This window comes from Rhineura floridana, chromosome 8, assembly GCF_030035675.1.
Source record: "Rhineura floridana isolate rRhiFlo1 chromosome 8, rRhiFlo1.hap2, whole genome shotgun sequence".
Lineage (NCBI taxonomy): Eukaryota > Metazoa > Chordata > Lepidosauria > Squamata > Rhineuridae > Rhineura > Rhineura floridana.
Window position 1 is genome coordinate 48,956,479 of NC_084487.1, and position 17,093 is coordinate 48,973,571.

At 39.9% G+C, this 17,093-nt stretch overlaps 1 protein-coding gene across 1 annotated transcript in view; it reads right to left on the minus strand.

Annotated features, from left to right (window-relative positions):
- UBN2 (ubinuclein 2) overlaps positions 1 to 17,093 on the minus strand; it is a 66,727-nt gene that overhangs the window by 9,645 nt on the left and 39,989 nt on the right. The window contains exons 12-14 of the mRNA XM_061639355.1: positions 8,210 to 8,260; positions 6,456 to 6,498; positions 3,214 to 4,752 (exon numbers count right to left, since the gene is read on the minus strand). Coding sequence (XP_061495339.1) covers positions 3,214 to 4,752; positions 6,456 to 6,498; positions 8,210 to 8,260 — 1,633 coding nt within the window. The remainder of the gene's footprint in view (positions 1 to 3,213; positions 4,753 to 6,455; positions 6,499 to 8,209; positions 8,261 to 17,093) is intronic.

Here is a 17,093-nt window from a genome sequence, read left to right on the forward strand (position 1 = left end):
AGCTCTACTCCCGAGCCGGGAAGCTCTGAGTGGCCGCAGTAGCGAGCTGCAGTGCTGGGGGGGGGACGAAACCGTCGCCGTGAGTATACGACTCGCCCCAGGAGAGAAGGGAGCACTGCTGCTGCAAGGGCAGAGACAGCAGTAGCCATCTCCTCTGTCCCTGACCTAGAGCTCAGGCAGGGAGCAGAGTGAGGAAAAATTGGGGGGGGGGGATTAAGAAAACAAACACCCCCAGGGCAGTAAAAGAAAGGGAGGGGAAAACAAAAATCACAGCCACACTACACTAGCTTAAATCCTTACACTACAGTAGATAACAGCCTCGGACGAAGGCAAGAATGAACTGGAGTGGGAGGGGCTTGATGCCCCAAGTCTTGACTTCAATACATTCTTGCCTTCGGACACTAGATGGCGCTATTACCCACGTGACAGCATGCTACCTGGGGAAAACCCTGTTGATTCAAAAGATCTCTCTTGTACAAGATAATGGATGATCCTATTTGCTACCGAGACAAATACAAAATGATAATACAGAACATATGTGGCACAATCTAGAGTAAGTTTGACATGTCTACCTCAGTTCTCAAGTTTCACCTATTTCAATGCAACTCAAGGTACTTCTAAAATATATTTGGATTCCGCCCATAGTCAATACCTGATCAGTTAAAAATGCATTGATATTACATGCTGTTTTAATATTGCATGCTCTGTCCGTTATTGCTATCTGCCATGCAATGAAATCCTAATCTCTTCTCATTGTTCTCTCAAAATAGTCAGTAGAGGAACAGTTTTGCAGCTGATGGGGGGAATCTCTTATATGACAGAATTTCCTAAGATTCTGAAGAATGCCTGGTATTAATTTAGAGTCTTCAATAATCAACAAAATTAGTATGGTACCAGGAGACACTAGTTCTGAATTAAGTGATCAAAAATACAGTAACAATCAATATAACAATATGTTCATATGCCCAAAATAATCAAATACCACCATGGACAATATATTTCAATGTAAAACTAGCAGTTTCAAGATTGTCACAGCCTAGCAATTACCAATTTCTGTATCATAAGTATTATGCTTGCAAAAAAATCTTTTCAATAAAGTTTTAGCGGCACTATCATGTATTTTCAAAAGAATATGATTAATAGTTCATTAGCCTGAATAACTGAGCTCATGTTTTCTTTTCTAAAAGTACTTGATCCCACATAAACTGAGTGCTATTTATTCAAATATTAACTGGTATTTGTTGGAAGGGTCATATGCCTCATAACGATTTCTTACATTTATTTTGACTATGCCCCCAAATTAAAGTATACCAAAAATATATTTTAACATGTTAAATCATGGGATAGCAGTTACATCTAGGTCCCAAAATAATTAGAATATCTAAAAGTAGAAGTATAACCTGTAAATTAGCAATGTTGAAAATATTGCTAAATGTTGAAAATAGTATTTACTCATCAAATCTTCAAATGGCTCAATATTTGGGAAAGAGCTTTATTAACAAAGTTAACATATTTTATTAGATATTAGTTTGGATCTCAGATTTGTAGAAAGATTGTCCATATTTATTAACCTTTGGAATAAATAACCAGATAGTGTGTTACCATATATTTTTCTATGTCATATCTGACTTCTCCTTATTTATCTATTCTCAGCAAAAGAATGGCTTAGCTCATAGCAGCATAGCAGTAGGAGGACTGGAGGAGGAGTGGAGTGACCATAATCTCCTCCCGGGACCCCTCATGCATTTGTATTAAGTTGCTGTTTGGTTTAGCGTTATGTGAGAACCAGCTCTGTGTCAAACTGAAACTAACATAGCAGAAAAGTATTATACAAAAAAGTGTGACTTTATATAGTTCAGTAGGCTTTTGGAAGATTGATTTGATGGACAAGGAAAGAAATGTAGAAAGAGAAATACATTATAGTGAAGGCAGAGTTCAGCTTTTATTTGAAGAGTCATGCAAAAGAAGGCTTCCAGTACAGCTAACACACGCTACAGGTCCTCTTATCAGCTGGAAGGGAGGCTGATAACCATAGCATTAGCTGCAGTTTCTGCCTAAGGCCCCTCATTGACAAAATGGTAGTAGACATGGAGTCTGAAGCAGCTATATATGGGAATGGTACAAATAAAATATATTATGAAAAATGCTTTTATAAGTAACGTTAGGAAATATAAATGACTGCAGCTTAAATTATGGCAGGATACAATTTAAGAGTAATAAAACATTGGAGAACTAAAATTGTGCAGACTGCCATTATGAGCTAACTTGTATTTCTTTAATTAATGAGGTCATGAAGTCTATTCCATATATGTAACCACAATCTAGAATGAAGATTAGGAGGATACAGGTTGTGGCAAACCGCACAGAAAAACACAACAGCACCAGAATTGACTCAGCTTGCATTTTTGAGTTACGCTCAAATCTAAAGAAATATAGCAATTTAAAGTAACATACTTTTATAGCAAAGAAAAAGAATATTGTGATTAAAGAAAAAAAGAAAAAATGCAAAGCGAAACAGAAAAGAGGATGATAACAGAAGGTTTTGGCTACAATATGCCAAATAAAAGTGGAGAGTTTCTCACCAAATGAAACAATTTCTCCATGCAATGTGAATTAACCATTTCCATTAAGCCCTTGTAACAACCCTCTGCTCCCAATATACAACTGTAAAGAACCTGAAGTTTGTTCACACTACGTATTGTGCTAAATAACATTTTTTGTTTCTTCCAAGAGTGGGTAAGGTTTTTCCCATCTAGTTCAGACATAATAGATTCCCCCTATTGTAAAGTATCACTTACTTTGTGCTGTGACATCATCATATATGTTTTCCCATCCCATATTGCCACTGGAGGGGCAGAGATACGCACGAAACAATGCAACAGAGGGTAAGCGATCCTGGACATTATTGGATAGAACCCAACATGGGATGCTGTTTTTCTAATGTGCAGTTCCACCTTAGGATACGAGTTGTATCTTCTGAACTTAGGTGATTCATACCCCTTCATCAGTGTGAAGCAGTCTTCATACATTTAGGCTGCAATCCCATACACACTAACCTAGGAGTTAATTCCACTGAACTCAATGGGGCTTACTTCTGAGTAGACATGTAGAGGATTGCCCTGATAATGTCATTATATTTATGAGGAAGGATACCTATCCAAAAACATAATAACTATGTTATGCCTGTAATGAACATCCACATTCAACACATACCTGCACACTGGCTGGTATAACTGGAGACCCTGAGGCAGAAGATGGTCTATGTGGAGTTGACAATTGTTTAGTAGCACCCTGTGTTCCACTTCCTGCTGCCCCAGAGATATTAGTCCTATTAGCTCCACTTGAATTAAGATTGCTGCCCCTGTTGACAGGTACATTCATTCCAACTCCACTCAAGTTATTTTTGCCAACAGTTCCAGAGGCAGAAGAGTTGGAGAATTTTGAAGGAGCCTGAGGGTTCTTTGCTGGTTGAAGGCCTGAGGTGCGGTTAGAGGGCAGTAAATTAATTGTAGGAGACTGCCTGCTGACATTTACTCCACTAGACTGTTTATGAAGGGAATTGTTGCTGCTGGAGTGGCTACTCTGGGATACTAGTGCACTTGAACTGGAAGAACTGGGAGATGATGCAGGTTTGGGTGTTGAAGAGGACTTTGAGGACAGTTTAGGCGATGCGATAGGCTTGGGTGTCACAGAAGGCTTGGGTGCTGTGGGTTTAGGAGAGGCAGCAGGTTTGGGGGAAGGAGCCATGGAGAAAGGAGGCTTGAAACCCTGGGCAGAAACTTGTGATACCATAGCCTTGGCTAAATAGTTACTAGAGGTAGAGGTGCTGGATGTTGTCCGAGACACAAGCGGGTGAGCCATTTGGGAACTAGTCCCAGAGGTGTTGTTAGATAAAGGAAGGCGGTATACTACTGGTTTATCTGAAGCCTTAGTAACTGGCGAAGAACAGGAAAGTTTAGGGTTGCTACTTAGTTTCACCACAGGATTGGTCTGAGATTTACTAATAGTTGCTTGTAGAGGAGACACATATTTTTGTTGGGCAGCCGATTGCTGTTGAACCTTGGTTACTTGTAATGTTGAAGAGCCACAACCTTGAGCTTCTGAAGAGGATACAAGGATAGCTGTATCTTTTGGCCTCTGTGAAGCAGAGGAAGCTGTGGCTTGGATCTTACAGGAGGAAGAAATATGTGCTTGTGATGAGGCAGCAGCTTGAATTTGGCTTGACCTCTGTAATCCTTGTTGCAAAAGCTTGGCTGGCAGGGGCTCCAAGGCAACCTTGGGGTTCTGTATGGAAGATCCAGCAATAAGGCCTGAAGAGATACCAGTATGAAGCAAATCTTGGGATTTCTTTGGTACTGGTCCTGAGTGCCCAGCTATAAGACTTGATGAATGTGGTGTTTGAACAGCTTCTACTTTTTTTGAGGATGATAGAGGTAACTTGCTCATTATACTTGCTAACTTCTCTTCTCTTAGCCCAGGCCGAGGTCTTGAAGCTGGTGTCTCTACAGAGGGTCCAACAGGAGAACTCTTGGATCCATTGTTAATAACGGCCAGAGCATCAGAAATGGAATCCAATGATGGTGGATTGAAAGAGAGATCTTCATCCAGCGAATCATCTAGACAGATGGTCTCTGGAGCTAGGTTACAGCTAGAACTAGCCATAGCACTAACAGGTGTGCTAGTACTTGAAGCAGGAACACAAGATGAAGTAAAAGGGGCACAGACTCTTTGTTCCTTCTTTGGACTAGAATCCTAGTGTCAAGAAAGAATGAGCATCAAATATTGTTCCCAAAGTAAGGAGATAGAAATCTCAAACAATGCTTATAGTTTGAATGTTTGTAATCATGCATAGATCCACTAGATGTGGTTTTCCTTTAAAGTAATTTCAGTATTATTTTACACCAAATTGCAGATATAAGTTTGCTTGCTTGCTAATCAATTTTTTAAAAAACAAAATCCTGTGGATGTGTAGATGTTATTTATAAGAAAACATAAATTGATTAAGTGTGAAACTGCATTTTAAATAGCAAGACTCATCTGTATAAAAAAAGAGAGGGAGGGAGAAATTGATTCCATTCGAGCTCCTCACTAAACCCTGCAGCAGATGTTCCAACCACATCTGTCTAAAATATAAATTCATTAAGGGCATGCTATGAGGCTTCACAATTTTGGAACTCAATCCATGAGGAAGCATGCAAAAACCTGATCTTATGTTATTTTTAAATAATTTTAAAAAAATTAAGGCAGGGTCTTGATTTGATCAGGTTGAGAGGCTTTATTTTAAATGTTACTTGTATATATTGCTATTCATTTTCAATTGGAACTTTACTGTTTTGACATTGTTATCAACTTAAGTGTCCATTACAAAGAATGATAGCATATAAAATTGAGACCCAAGCAGCACGTGATAATAGCAGAGCTATGTCTTTAAATATGGGTCTGCCCAATCAACTCTTAAGTGGAGTTGGGGCTGTGATTTAAAAAATATACAGAGGTCGTGTGACTAAAGCTTTCCACCACTTTTATTTCCACAATCCTCTTGATATTCTTTTTCCACCAGCTAGGAATGGACATCAAAAGTAAGTCTGACTGGGAGAAAAGTGCCCAAGGAAGGGGTCATAGTGGAAAACCAGTTTGGGGAAATAGTTTAGTACCCCCTCTGTGTCCCTCTATATATCACTGGGGCATGCCCACCTTCACAGATCTGCTCCAATCACATGCATTTGGGTGCTATAAAAGAAATCCTGACTTAATGGTCATGCCAATTAAGGATCAATATAAGACTTCATGATACTAATTTCTAGAGTGCTCATGGTACAACATGATGCAGTAATTTTGCTTTAGTTTAAGATCATGTTTTATAGCAAAGGAAAGCCTATATTCTTTACTGAACCAACTTCCATTGAGATGCATAAAACAAACATGTAGTGTCACAAAAAATAGTTTGAACATAAATTTCCCTGATTTTGTCTCAGTCTTTAGGCTGTAATGACAACACTATGCTATACCATACACTTAAATCAGTAAACATGACAAGAGAAGCCTCAGATGCATATTTTCAAGTGCAGTCATAGTCAGTCTTCTAGATATCATACAAAATTATTCCTGATCTGAAATATACTATATACTATAAAATTGCTACCTACAGAGCAATCACGTCTGCGACAAGCACATCACGAAGACACTACTGCTCAGCAACTTTTCATTTGCTGACAAAAAATGATCTGGGTAGCCTTAGGCTATCTTTCATTCTAACATATCTCAGAAGGTTGTTGTGAATCTTCTCCATCTATATTGCCCTGACCTCATTGAAGAAGGCATGCAATACAAATGTGATAAAAAAGCCAGACTGGTGTTTTGAACTCTAACACTTTAAATCACACGCTATGATGGATATTGTTCTATGCATCTTGTAGAGTTTGATTTCCCCCCCTTCCATTTGACTTATTGCTTACCTTTACTTTGGGTTTAGGTGCCAGAATCACCTTCTTCTTTGCCCTAAAGAGGACACAAATCTACAGTTAGAGGACAAATTTATGATTTTTAATGGACGTGTCAGTGCACCTTAAGTCTGCTGCCCTGGTATGGGCAGTCATGTTCAAAGTGAAAGAAGAGTAAACACAATTTAACTGAAATCCAGTGGAGTTTTTGCAAATATATCCTATGCACACACCCAGTATTTTGCCTAGAGTTTGCTTCTCGGACGGTGCCTTCACAAAAACCAGACACTGATCTTTAGACTCCTAATTTTTTTAAAAAAGCTCACACCACACTTATTTGAGGTTCAGGTTTTGTGGACACTGTCAGAGAAAGAAACTGAAGATAGTTGTGTATATGCATGAAGAGGAGAGCCAAGATCTCTTCTCAATCATCCCAAAGTGCAGGACACAGAATAATGGGCACAAGTTACAGGAAGCCAGATTTTGGCTGAACACCAGGAAAAACTTAACTGTTAAGAGAGGTATGACAGTGGAACCAGTTACCTATGGAAGTGGTGGGCTCTCTCAACAATGGAGGCATTCAAGAGGCAGCTGGACAGTCACCTGTCGGGTATCATAGAATAGTAGAGTTGGAAGGGGCCTATAAGGGCATCAAGTCCAACCCCCTGCTCAATGCCGGAATCCAAATCAAAGCATTCTCGACAGATGGCTGTCCAGCTGCCTCTTGAATGTCTCCACTGTCGGAGAGCCTACTACCTCTCCAGGTAATTGGTCCCATTGTCATATGGCTCTAACATCAGTTTTTCCTGATGTCCAGTCGAAATCTGGCTTCCTGCAACTTCAGCCCATTATTCCATGTCCTGCACTCTGGGACGATCAAGAAGAGAATCACTAGAGCACTGTGTAGAAATTTCTGTCTATAATGCAAGTTACTGAAATAATGAAGACTTTCAAAAAAAATTACATATGTATTTTTAGCTGAGTACACTATCAAAGAATAAGGTTAAACACAAAGGTATAAGAAGCCTCTATTTTCCCAGAGAGTGATCCAAAGTGCAGAAGTGTACTTTGCAAGCTGTCTCCTTCCCTGAGTACTAAGTCTCCATAATAAAAATGGTGTAAATTTGCAAATCTGCATATTTAGTAATTACATACAAGATTCAAAAGATATGCAAACATTTAAGTGTGGCACATCCATTTCTTACAGCTTAAAACACTTTACTTCATGGAGCCAACTCAGGGCAAATATTCTACTATATTGATAAAAATTTCATAACACTGCCAGGGGCTAAATAACCAGCTTACCATCTCTGATCTAGATCAAGAATTTCAAACATTGTCTCTTCTCACAAACTCTCCTTTCTACATCCAACATGTCACCTCAAGAATATCCAGTTAATTCTATTCTGTGATATCAGTCTGGTAAATGTATGACTTGTGGATTACGATCTAGAATTAAGGAGGCAACAACTTCCTAGTTCCAGGGTGTTTTCCGCCTTTGCATACTGAAGCACAGTGTCATAACACACATCTCCCTGGTAACCTATTGCAGACATTCAGTTTGAACTAGACAAATGCACTGGTTCAAAGTTGCAAGAAGTTACAAGATTTAAGTCATTAATAAAGACTTTAACACAAACAGAAAAATAGGTGCCAGGAGCAACAGCCATTTTAATATACCCAAACTACTGTTAAGATTCTAAAGAAAACACCAAAGGAAAGGCAAATAAACGGAAACAGAAGCCTGCATGCATTAATGTTATACTTACGGAGCAGATGTGAGATGGTTATGAACACTTCGACTTTCTTTAAAGAGCATCCTATAGAAAGGGAAGTAATGTGAATAACTCTACTTGATCAAACATCAATTTCTCCAGAACTAAATGATCTATCACATGCCGTGCTATGAACTTACTAGTTTATTTGTAGTTACTTGGCACAAGATGTACTCAAGACCAAAATATGCATGTAAGTTTTCAGTACATGTAACAGTTACACTAGAAGAATATTACTTACTAAGCATTCATGCCCTTAGTAACACTGATAAAAAATGTAAGTATCGTTTCAAAAGTAAACAGTGAAATGATAATATTTTAATATGTTTCAATCAAACGTGCTTATTAATTAGCTCTGGCATTCAAATGTCTACATAGCTGCCTCAGGGGAGATAGAAGTGAAAAAATGCAAAGTCAAAAATAACTCCCAACATCAATACTGTGTCTTTGTATGTTGTAAGTCACCTAGATGTATTTCTATGAACAGTGTAGTTTATAAATACTTTAAAAAATGACAATGGCAGAGGTCCCCATCCTTTTTGTCCCTAGGGACATATTTTGGCATTCCGAGAAACTGTCATGGGCACCATCACAAAATGACTACTGGGGGGTGGTGATAACTTGATCAAGAAACAGAGTATAACCCCTCCAAAACATCCACTCAAAACAAAATCTAGACCTTTCCAAAACACAGACCCAAAACAAAAAGGCAAACTAAACACATACAACCTAACCCCTGAAAAAGAGGAAAAACACACACACACACCCCTTTCCCCAAAGCAGGAAACACAGCCCCCAAAACAAGCAATATAAACCAGGCAATACACAAGGATCCTCCACCACCAAACACAAATAGGCAAACCCCACCTCAAAACAAAAAGAGAGGTAACACACACAACCCCAATTTCCCTACAGCCAGCTAGAGAGCCAGTGTGGTGTAGTTGTCAGAGTGCTGGACTAAGGACCAGGGAGACCAGGGTTCAAATCCCCACTCTACCATGAAGCTTGCTGGGTGACCTTGGGCCAGTCATAGCCTCTCAACCTTCCTCACAGGGTTGTTGTGAGGATAAAATGGAGAGGGAGGAGAACCACATGCACCACCTTGAGCTCCTTGGACAAAAGGTGTGATAGAAATGTAATAAATATAGGCAACACACGGACCAAAACAAAAAATATAGCCCCCCTCAAAAAAAAATGCAGGGGAAAAAAGACCTTCCCCAAATGGATAGAATTTGGTCTCTACCACTCTTCCCCCCCCCCATACACACCATACAGAGTCCTTTTCTGAAAGTTTTACAGGGGACTGGAAGGAAAAGCACCAGACTCCAGCTCTTCACCCTCTTCCATTTCTATAAAGCCCATATGAGGTTCTGAGGCACTCTGGGGAAAGGGAAAAGGGCAAGGCAATTAGAGGCCTACTGTTTACTTTCCAGCCAGCCCAGCTGCTGCCCAAGAAGAAAGGTAGGGGAATTAAAAACCAAAAACTGTAAGTCATTTTTTAAAAGTCAGGAAGGGCAAGGGGCTTTGGTGAACACTAAGGAGGGTGTAAGAGGGCTTTGTGATGCCCATAGGTGCCACATTAGGGATTCCAGATCTATTGTACATCTTATCACTACTTTAGATCAAACTAGAAGGTGGACCAGGTATTAGCTGCATAGTTCATTCTAACTCAGTTATTCTCAGCCCTTTTTAACCCATGCCCCCTTTTAACTAACATAAAAATCCTCCACACCACTTCAAACCTGGCTCTCCTAATAATGCCAAACTATGGTGCATCCGTGATGACATGCAAATCGCATAAACTGCATACAGTCTTCTCATCTTCTGAATATTTCGTAATTTTAAAAGTTTAACTTATACTGTACATACAGGCCTACCCCGCTTAACGTTGCCTCGCTATAACGTACATGCTGCATACGTCCCCATACCCCACTTCACGTTCACGCGCTTCGCAATAACGTACATTTTATTGGTATGACACCACTGCCATCTAGTGGTGATTGCGTGCAGTACAAGTGAAGACAATTGCTTCACTTAAAGTAGATTTTCACTTAAAGTATACTCTCCGGTCCCATTGCGAACGTTAAAGCGGGGTATGCCTGTATTTTTGGATTCACATCCCTCCAGATCTTCATACATCCCCCCCAGTTGAGAAACACTGCTCTAACTGTATAATCCTGTGCATATGTATTCAGAATTAAGCCTATGTTCAATGGGTCTTACCTCCCTAATAGATGATATTAGCATTGTGGCCTAAGTAACTTGCTCTGTGCATATGCATTTGGAGGAAGAGAGGACATGCGTGCTGAATTAGTTGGAAGCATAGATGGTACGGCAGTGATTTGGGTAGGGAAGCCTCGCCTGTCAATTACATAGTCCTGCCAAGGTATCTTGAGGTGGGGTAACTGCTTTGAGTTCTTCACTGGATGTAAATTGATTGCCCGTTACATAAATTGAGTGTCTATTTACGACACTACACTAAATATACATTACATTAAATGTACCAAAGAATGACAATGTTTGGACTTAGAGGTACAGCTATATTGATGTGATGCAGGTCTGGAACACAAGCAGAAACCAGCATTAGAGAAGACATGCACTGAAAGGTATATGGAGATTCTTCTATTGAAGTATTTTTCTTTACAGAAGTGTAACATGCTATAATATACAGAGGGAGGAAGACTTGGAAGGGTATAATGACATCACTACCAAGGTTGAAGAAAGGAATAGGCCTACTAAGGAGCACTGTTAAGACAAGAATCGTAAAAACTTTAGCCACGACTAGTATTGCATTGTGTCACCTAACCACAAGTAACAGTATTTAGTTTTCTCTCAACACACATAACGGATAAGTAGAGTCAGAACCACCATGATTTCTTTAAGCTTTAGGCCATCCTTCCAACCTGACACTCTCCAGATGCTTTGGATTACAACTCCCATCATCATCCATGATCTTGGGCGCCTGGGCTGGGTTGGATGGGAGTTTTAGTTCAAAATATCTGAGGGGCACAAGTTTGGTAAGGTTGGTTTAGGCCTTTAGATCTGAAAGGACAGAACTGCAAAAGTCTTGTATGACCAGCTCAATTCTACTCTGTTGCCCAATTCTTCTGTAATACTTTCAGGCCAGCTAACAGGAACTCTTCATTCACATCAATCTCACAGAGCTTGCAGCCTTTGACTCTTTTTCCTATGCTATTATAATTCAACCATAACATTCCAGTTTAGAATTGTCAGTCTTTTGAATTTCTGGCTCAGCAACACATACTGCTACAGTTCTGTATCTCTTAATGCCATTTACTTAAGAACAGAACAGAGATCAGGGGTACAGATTAGAGTCCCCAAAAAGCTCTTCTTTGTGTTAAGAGGACTTACATTCAAAACTGGGTCACGAATGATAGAGTAACCATTTCTAGAAGTAAGCAGCATGACGTTGAATAAAAACATTTAAGCTAATTACCTCACCAACTTCACATTGCACAGAAGCTTTTTTGTTAGTAAGGCCAAATTCCTTCACAACCTGAACTGCAGAAAGAAAATACTGGAAAATGTTTCAGGCCCTTAAACAGGAAGTTGTTTTTTAAAAAGGCTCAAGAAACCTACCCTAAGCTGACCCATATATAGGGAATATTTATTTTATAATAATGAAACCTAATGAAAACATAATGAAACATTTATTTTATAATTAGGTTTTCCAAAATTACAGTACCATATAATAAAAAGAAAAGTAAAAACTGTGTTGAGTGCATTATAGCGCATTAAGAAATATCATGTTCCCAAACATGATATTCAGAATGAAGTAGACATAGAGAATATCTTCAGTCAACAAATTCATTGAACAGATATCCCCTCCAAGGAGTCCCATGCATCTGTGGAGGGTGCAGGAATTCACTATTCCCATTTATGTAACTGATGGATACCAAACTTTGTCAAATTTATCATGCTTCGCTAGTCCTTTAACCATTCTCTTATGCTGGGTTAGGTGCTCTGAGACATCTGTGTCCCAAACCTTGCCAAGTTATCCACTTCTCAAGGGACCTCCGTATGTTCTTCCAGCGCTGAGCCACTTCAGCTTGAGCTGATACCATCAGATGTATATCATTTATTTAAACACCAGATGATTTATCCTGTGAGCTGTCAATGCACAGAAGAGCCAAAAGCAGATCTGGCCCCATAGTCTGCCTACCATGCTGGAGACTTCATTGAAAAATATGACCAGAAAAGGGACAACTTGGTTACATTCCCACCAAAAGTGAACTAACATGCCCATGCCCCCACATTCCCTCCAGCATTTGGGGGACATTTTCTTGTTAATCTGGGTCAAGCAGACTGTGTTCCAATGCCACCTCAGAATAGTCTTCAGTGAGTTCTCCTGAATCCTTAAAGAGGTGGTATGAAACAGTCCCAGTCCCCCTCCTCAATTTGCACCCCAAGGTCCCCTACCCAAGTCAATTTTATGCCCTTTGATAAGCCCATTGCATATTCTACAAGCAGCTTGTAAACTGCTGAGCCCAGTTCCTTCAAGTTACTCCCTGAGACTAAGCACATACTGTATGCTCAAAGGAAGCTTGTATGGAGTCCTCCCACATGTTTCAAATCTATCAATAAATGACTAAACTTGTAATAAATGGAACCAGTTAAACTTAACTTCCCTGAGTTTATCACAAAGCAAAGATTCCAAAATAAGACACCCCCACTCAACCAAGTCTCTTAGTCAATATAAGCCTTTTGATCCCCAGTCTGAGAATTGTCGGTATTTATCTGCGTTACAAAAAAGTGGATGATCCAAGAATGGCACCGGGGAGGTCCCAGTGAGGACAATTTAGCTTCCCATTATTTCCAGACTATTATGGTGGTTCTAAAGAAAGGACTGTCTAACCTTTTAATCACGAACCAAGAAAGGCGCAGTAGGGGAAGGGTTGACAGCAATGGAACAGAGAGAGAGATTGCTCAAGCTGTACCCACAGTATTTGGATATCATTCCTGGTAACTTGCATTAACTGTTTTAACTGAAATGCACCATAATAAAATCTAAGACTGGGCATACTGAGCACCCCCTCTGTCTCATGGTCTACACAAGACATCCAGTTAGCAATTTCTGCAATTTCCCAAACCACGTGTCTAGAATTGAGATCAGCAGTACCTGAAACACAAATAAAAATTTAGGGAGTATAGTCATTTTTGTGGCAGCTATCCGTTCTAGCCAGAACAGATTCAGATGTCACCACTCTCTGGGCAATTGCAGGACTGCATTACATACATTACCAAAATTCCTCTTGTGTAATTGTTTTGGTTCTTTTAGAAGGATTATGTCCAGGTATCTCAAACTACACTACCATGACATGGAGCTAGCCCCGAGGAGCGAAGAAGATGTTCATTCCTAGGCATATTTAAAGGCATAGCTGTAGATATGGACAGTTCACCTCCAATCCTGTAACCCTGTGAAATTGATTTTAAAATGTCCTTTAGCTGTGGTAAAACTTCCCTGGGGTTACTCAGCATTAAAAGGGTGTCATCAGCAAATAAACTGATTTTGTGATCTACTCCTCTAACTGTTATACCCTTAATCTCCTCATCTTCTCTAATCCTCATAACCAACATTTCTATTCAAAGAGCAAACAGTAAGAGCAAAAAGGGTAACTCTATTTAGTCCTCCTCCCCATCCATACTCCTGATGAATTAAGGCTTTTAACTCCAACCACCACTGAAGAGGCAGTATATTTGATGTATCAAGTGGTGAAGAAATTTACCCTGAACTGCATCTTGAAAAAAAGTGCCTTCAGAAAGCCTCATTCAATGCAATCAAAGGCCTTAAATATGTCAAGAGACAATAATGCTGCAGCTGGGTTCGTCTTGTTCACCTCCTGTACCACCTCCAAGGACTCTAATAGAGTCCAATATATTCCTATTTGGGATGAACCCAGTCTAGTCTGGTGCAATGTAGGAACTGATAAAAGTGTTTCAGCATCACATCATAATGGCAGACAATAGTTTAGCATCAACATTAATGAGCACAGTCAGATGATAGGACCTAACCGATTCCAGGTCTTTTCCTGGTTTGGACAAAACCATCATATTTGAGCACTGCCACATATCTGGGATGGATCCTCCATACAATACATCTTTAAAGAGGATAACAAGCCATAGAGTCAACTTGGGTTAAAAAGGGTTACAGAGCTGCACACTAAAACCATCTGGACCAGGGGACTTCCCAGGTTGATTGCCTCCTTGACTTCCAGGTCTAACCATGGCTGACTGAGAAGTTTCCTATGCTCCTTGGACATCTGGTGCAGGTTCAAGCCTATCAAAAAATCATTTATAGCCCCCATTTGAGGGCTTATCCGAGTAGTACATGGAAGCATAAAATCTTTGAAACTCTGCACAAATGCCCTCAGGGGAATAGCAGACTGAACCATCTCTCCACATAGCCTTGGAAAAATATTAAGAGACCTCCTTTTCTTCAGGGCATGGGCATGCACATGCAGTTGGGATGCTTTATCCCTGAACTCATAATATTTACTCATGAGATGATCTATTGCAGCATGAATTTTATCCATTTCTAACATTTGTAATTCAAACCACCAACTTGTATGCTTTTTAAAATTGTGTATTTGTTTTAATGTTCTATGTTTTTAATTTTTGTAAACCACCCAGAGAGCTTTGGCTATGGGGCGGTATATAAATGTAATAAATAAATAAATGTGGATGGAGCCCTCCATTTTGTATTTCACTTCCAGTTTCCGAATTTCTGTTAAAATAGCTTGGCTGCTCCCCTCCGTCTCACTCCTTAGCCTACATGTTTCACTGATGCTGCAACCCTAGACAATTGCCTTCATTGCATCCCACAACAGAGGCATACCATTCTCCCAGAAGCATTCTTTGCACTCCGGTCTTGCTTGTGGGCTTCCCAAGGATAACTGGTTGGCCACTGTGAGAACAGGATGCTGGACTACAAGCGCCATTGGCCTGATCCAGAAGGGCTCTTATTGTGTTCTTAGAAGTACACCTCAATAGCTTTCTTTAAGTTGTCTTGAGTTGCCACATCAGCCAGCAAACTGACATTAAACAACCATATGTGGACGTGAGAGAGAAACAGTCAAAGAAACAGGAGCATGGTCTGATATGATGATCCCAGGCTATGGTCTGAAGGCACATAAGGCTAGCTCCCTGCTGAAGCTAAGCAGGGTCAGGTCTGGTCAGTGCCTGGATGGGAGACTGCCTGGGAACCATATGGAAGCCGCCTTAGGTTTCAATCATGAAAAAGAAAGGCGGGGTATAAATGTAATAAATAAATAAATAATAAATATGGCAATGAGCCCAATCTTGGCCTCCACCACCTGAGGACATAAACTTCTAGAAATGAAGATGTAGCCGATTCTGGAATGCACCCAGAATATATTTGAAAAGTGTAGTCTTGCTGGTTGGGGTGCAGCACTTGTCAACAATCCATCAGTTCAAAGTATGAGAGCAGGTAGGAAATAACTCTGCCTCCTGGGGAAGGTGCCTGCCTCACCTAACCAGGCATATTGCATTTGAAGAGAATTACTATGTTCAACAATGACCACATATTAAGCCAAGATATGTACACACCTTTTGCCAGCGCATATAGCCCCTTCACAAGGACCCTTCAGCCAGAGCAAGAAGTCTCTAACTAGCCAGTCTGGAACTGCAGCTTGCACAAAGAGGCAGCATGCTTAATAAGCTGACATATGATCATCAAACCAGTCAAAAGGTGCAATATCACCATTGGTGCATGGCTGTTTCCTGGAACAGGACTTCTTCAGCAGGTATTCATGGCAATCTTGGAGTTAGTTTATCGAGATGTATACTGGGGGGGGGGGAGATTCTCCGTCAGAGAGGCATCTCAAGGAAATTCACACACTCATGTAACACCAAAAACTATCAAAATGGGACAGCTCTAGTAGCCATTAAATTAAATGAAAGAAAGGAAAGGGTGCAGAGACTCAAGACAGAAACACTGGAGCAATAGCTGTGTAATGCCAAGAGTAAAGCAGGACTTTTGTTTTAAAGTATATGTGGGTGCAGTGTTAATTTGAGAATGCAGCACAGTTATTTCTGAAGAACAAAGTGGCAAATTGTGTTTCATTCAGAGTTAACCAACTTCAGACCATTTCACAATGTAATTGTTAAACATGTTTTCTGAACGCTGAAGTCTTCCACAAACTATTCAGTGTGAAATGCCACCCTGGGCTCCTACTGGGAGGAAGGGTGGGATATAACAACAACAACAACAACTTGAAATTAACATTTCCCTATAATATATGTTTCTACGCTCCCCTAGGTTTCAATTGTTTTTGAAGTGGCAAGCGTGATTTATAATGAAGTTATTTTAAGATGTCATGCACTTTCCTGCATTAAAGAACAGCAAAATGTAATAGATTCTGCAACAACAGTATCTGGTAACAGAACACACGGGTTAGTACATTATTTGAGAACAGTAAATACTATTTAAATTAGTCTCATTCAATCTTGAAAAATTCCGTTTTAATGGGGCATCAGATAAATTCCAACTTTTTTCTGGCCCTAGAACCATGACTAAAAGTTCTGTTTGTTATGACTAATAATGAACTGTTTTAATAACCGTGGCTTTCACGAAGTTTCTGAAACTTCCCTCAAGCAAGCTCAGTACTATCACTTGTGAGAAGCACATGCCATAATCTAAACTTAATCTAGTTAGATATAGTTCTGAGGAAAATAAAATGCCTTCTGTTATTCAACACAGATACTACACCTTGGCAAAAAGAACAGCATTGCTGGCTTTGCATAGATATTTATCTAACACCATATACACCAAGCATAATTTCTTAGATGTTTTCATTTACATAAATATACCCTTTGGCTCCAATCCAGCTGCACTCAA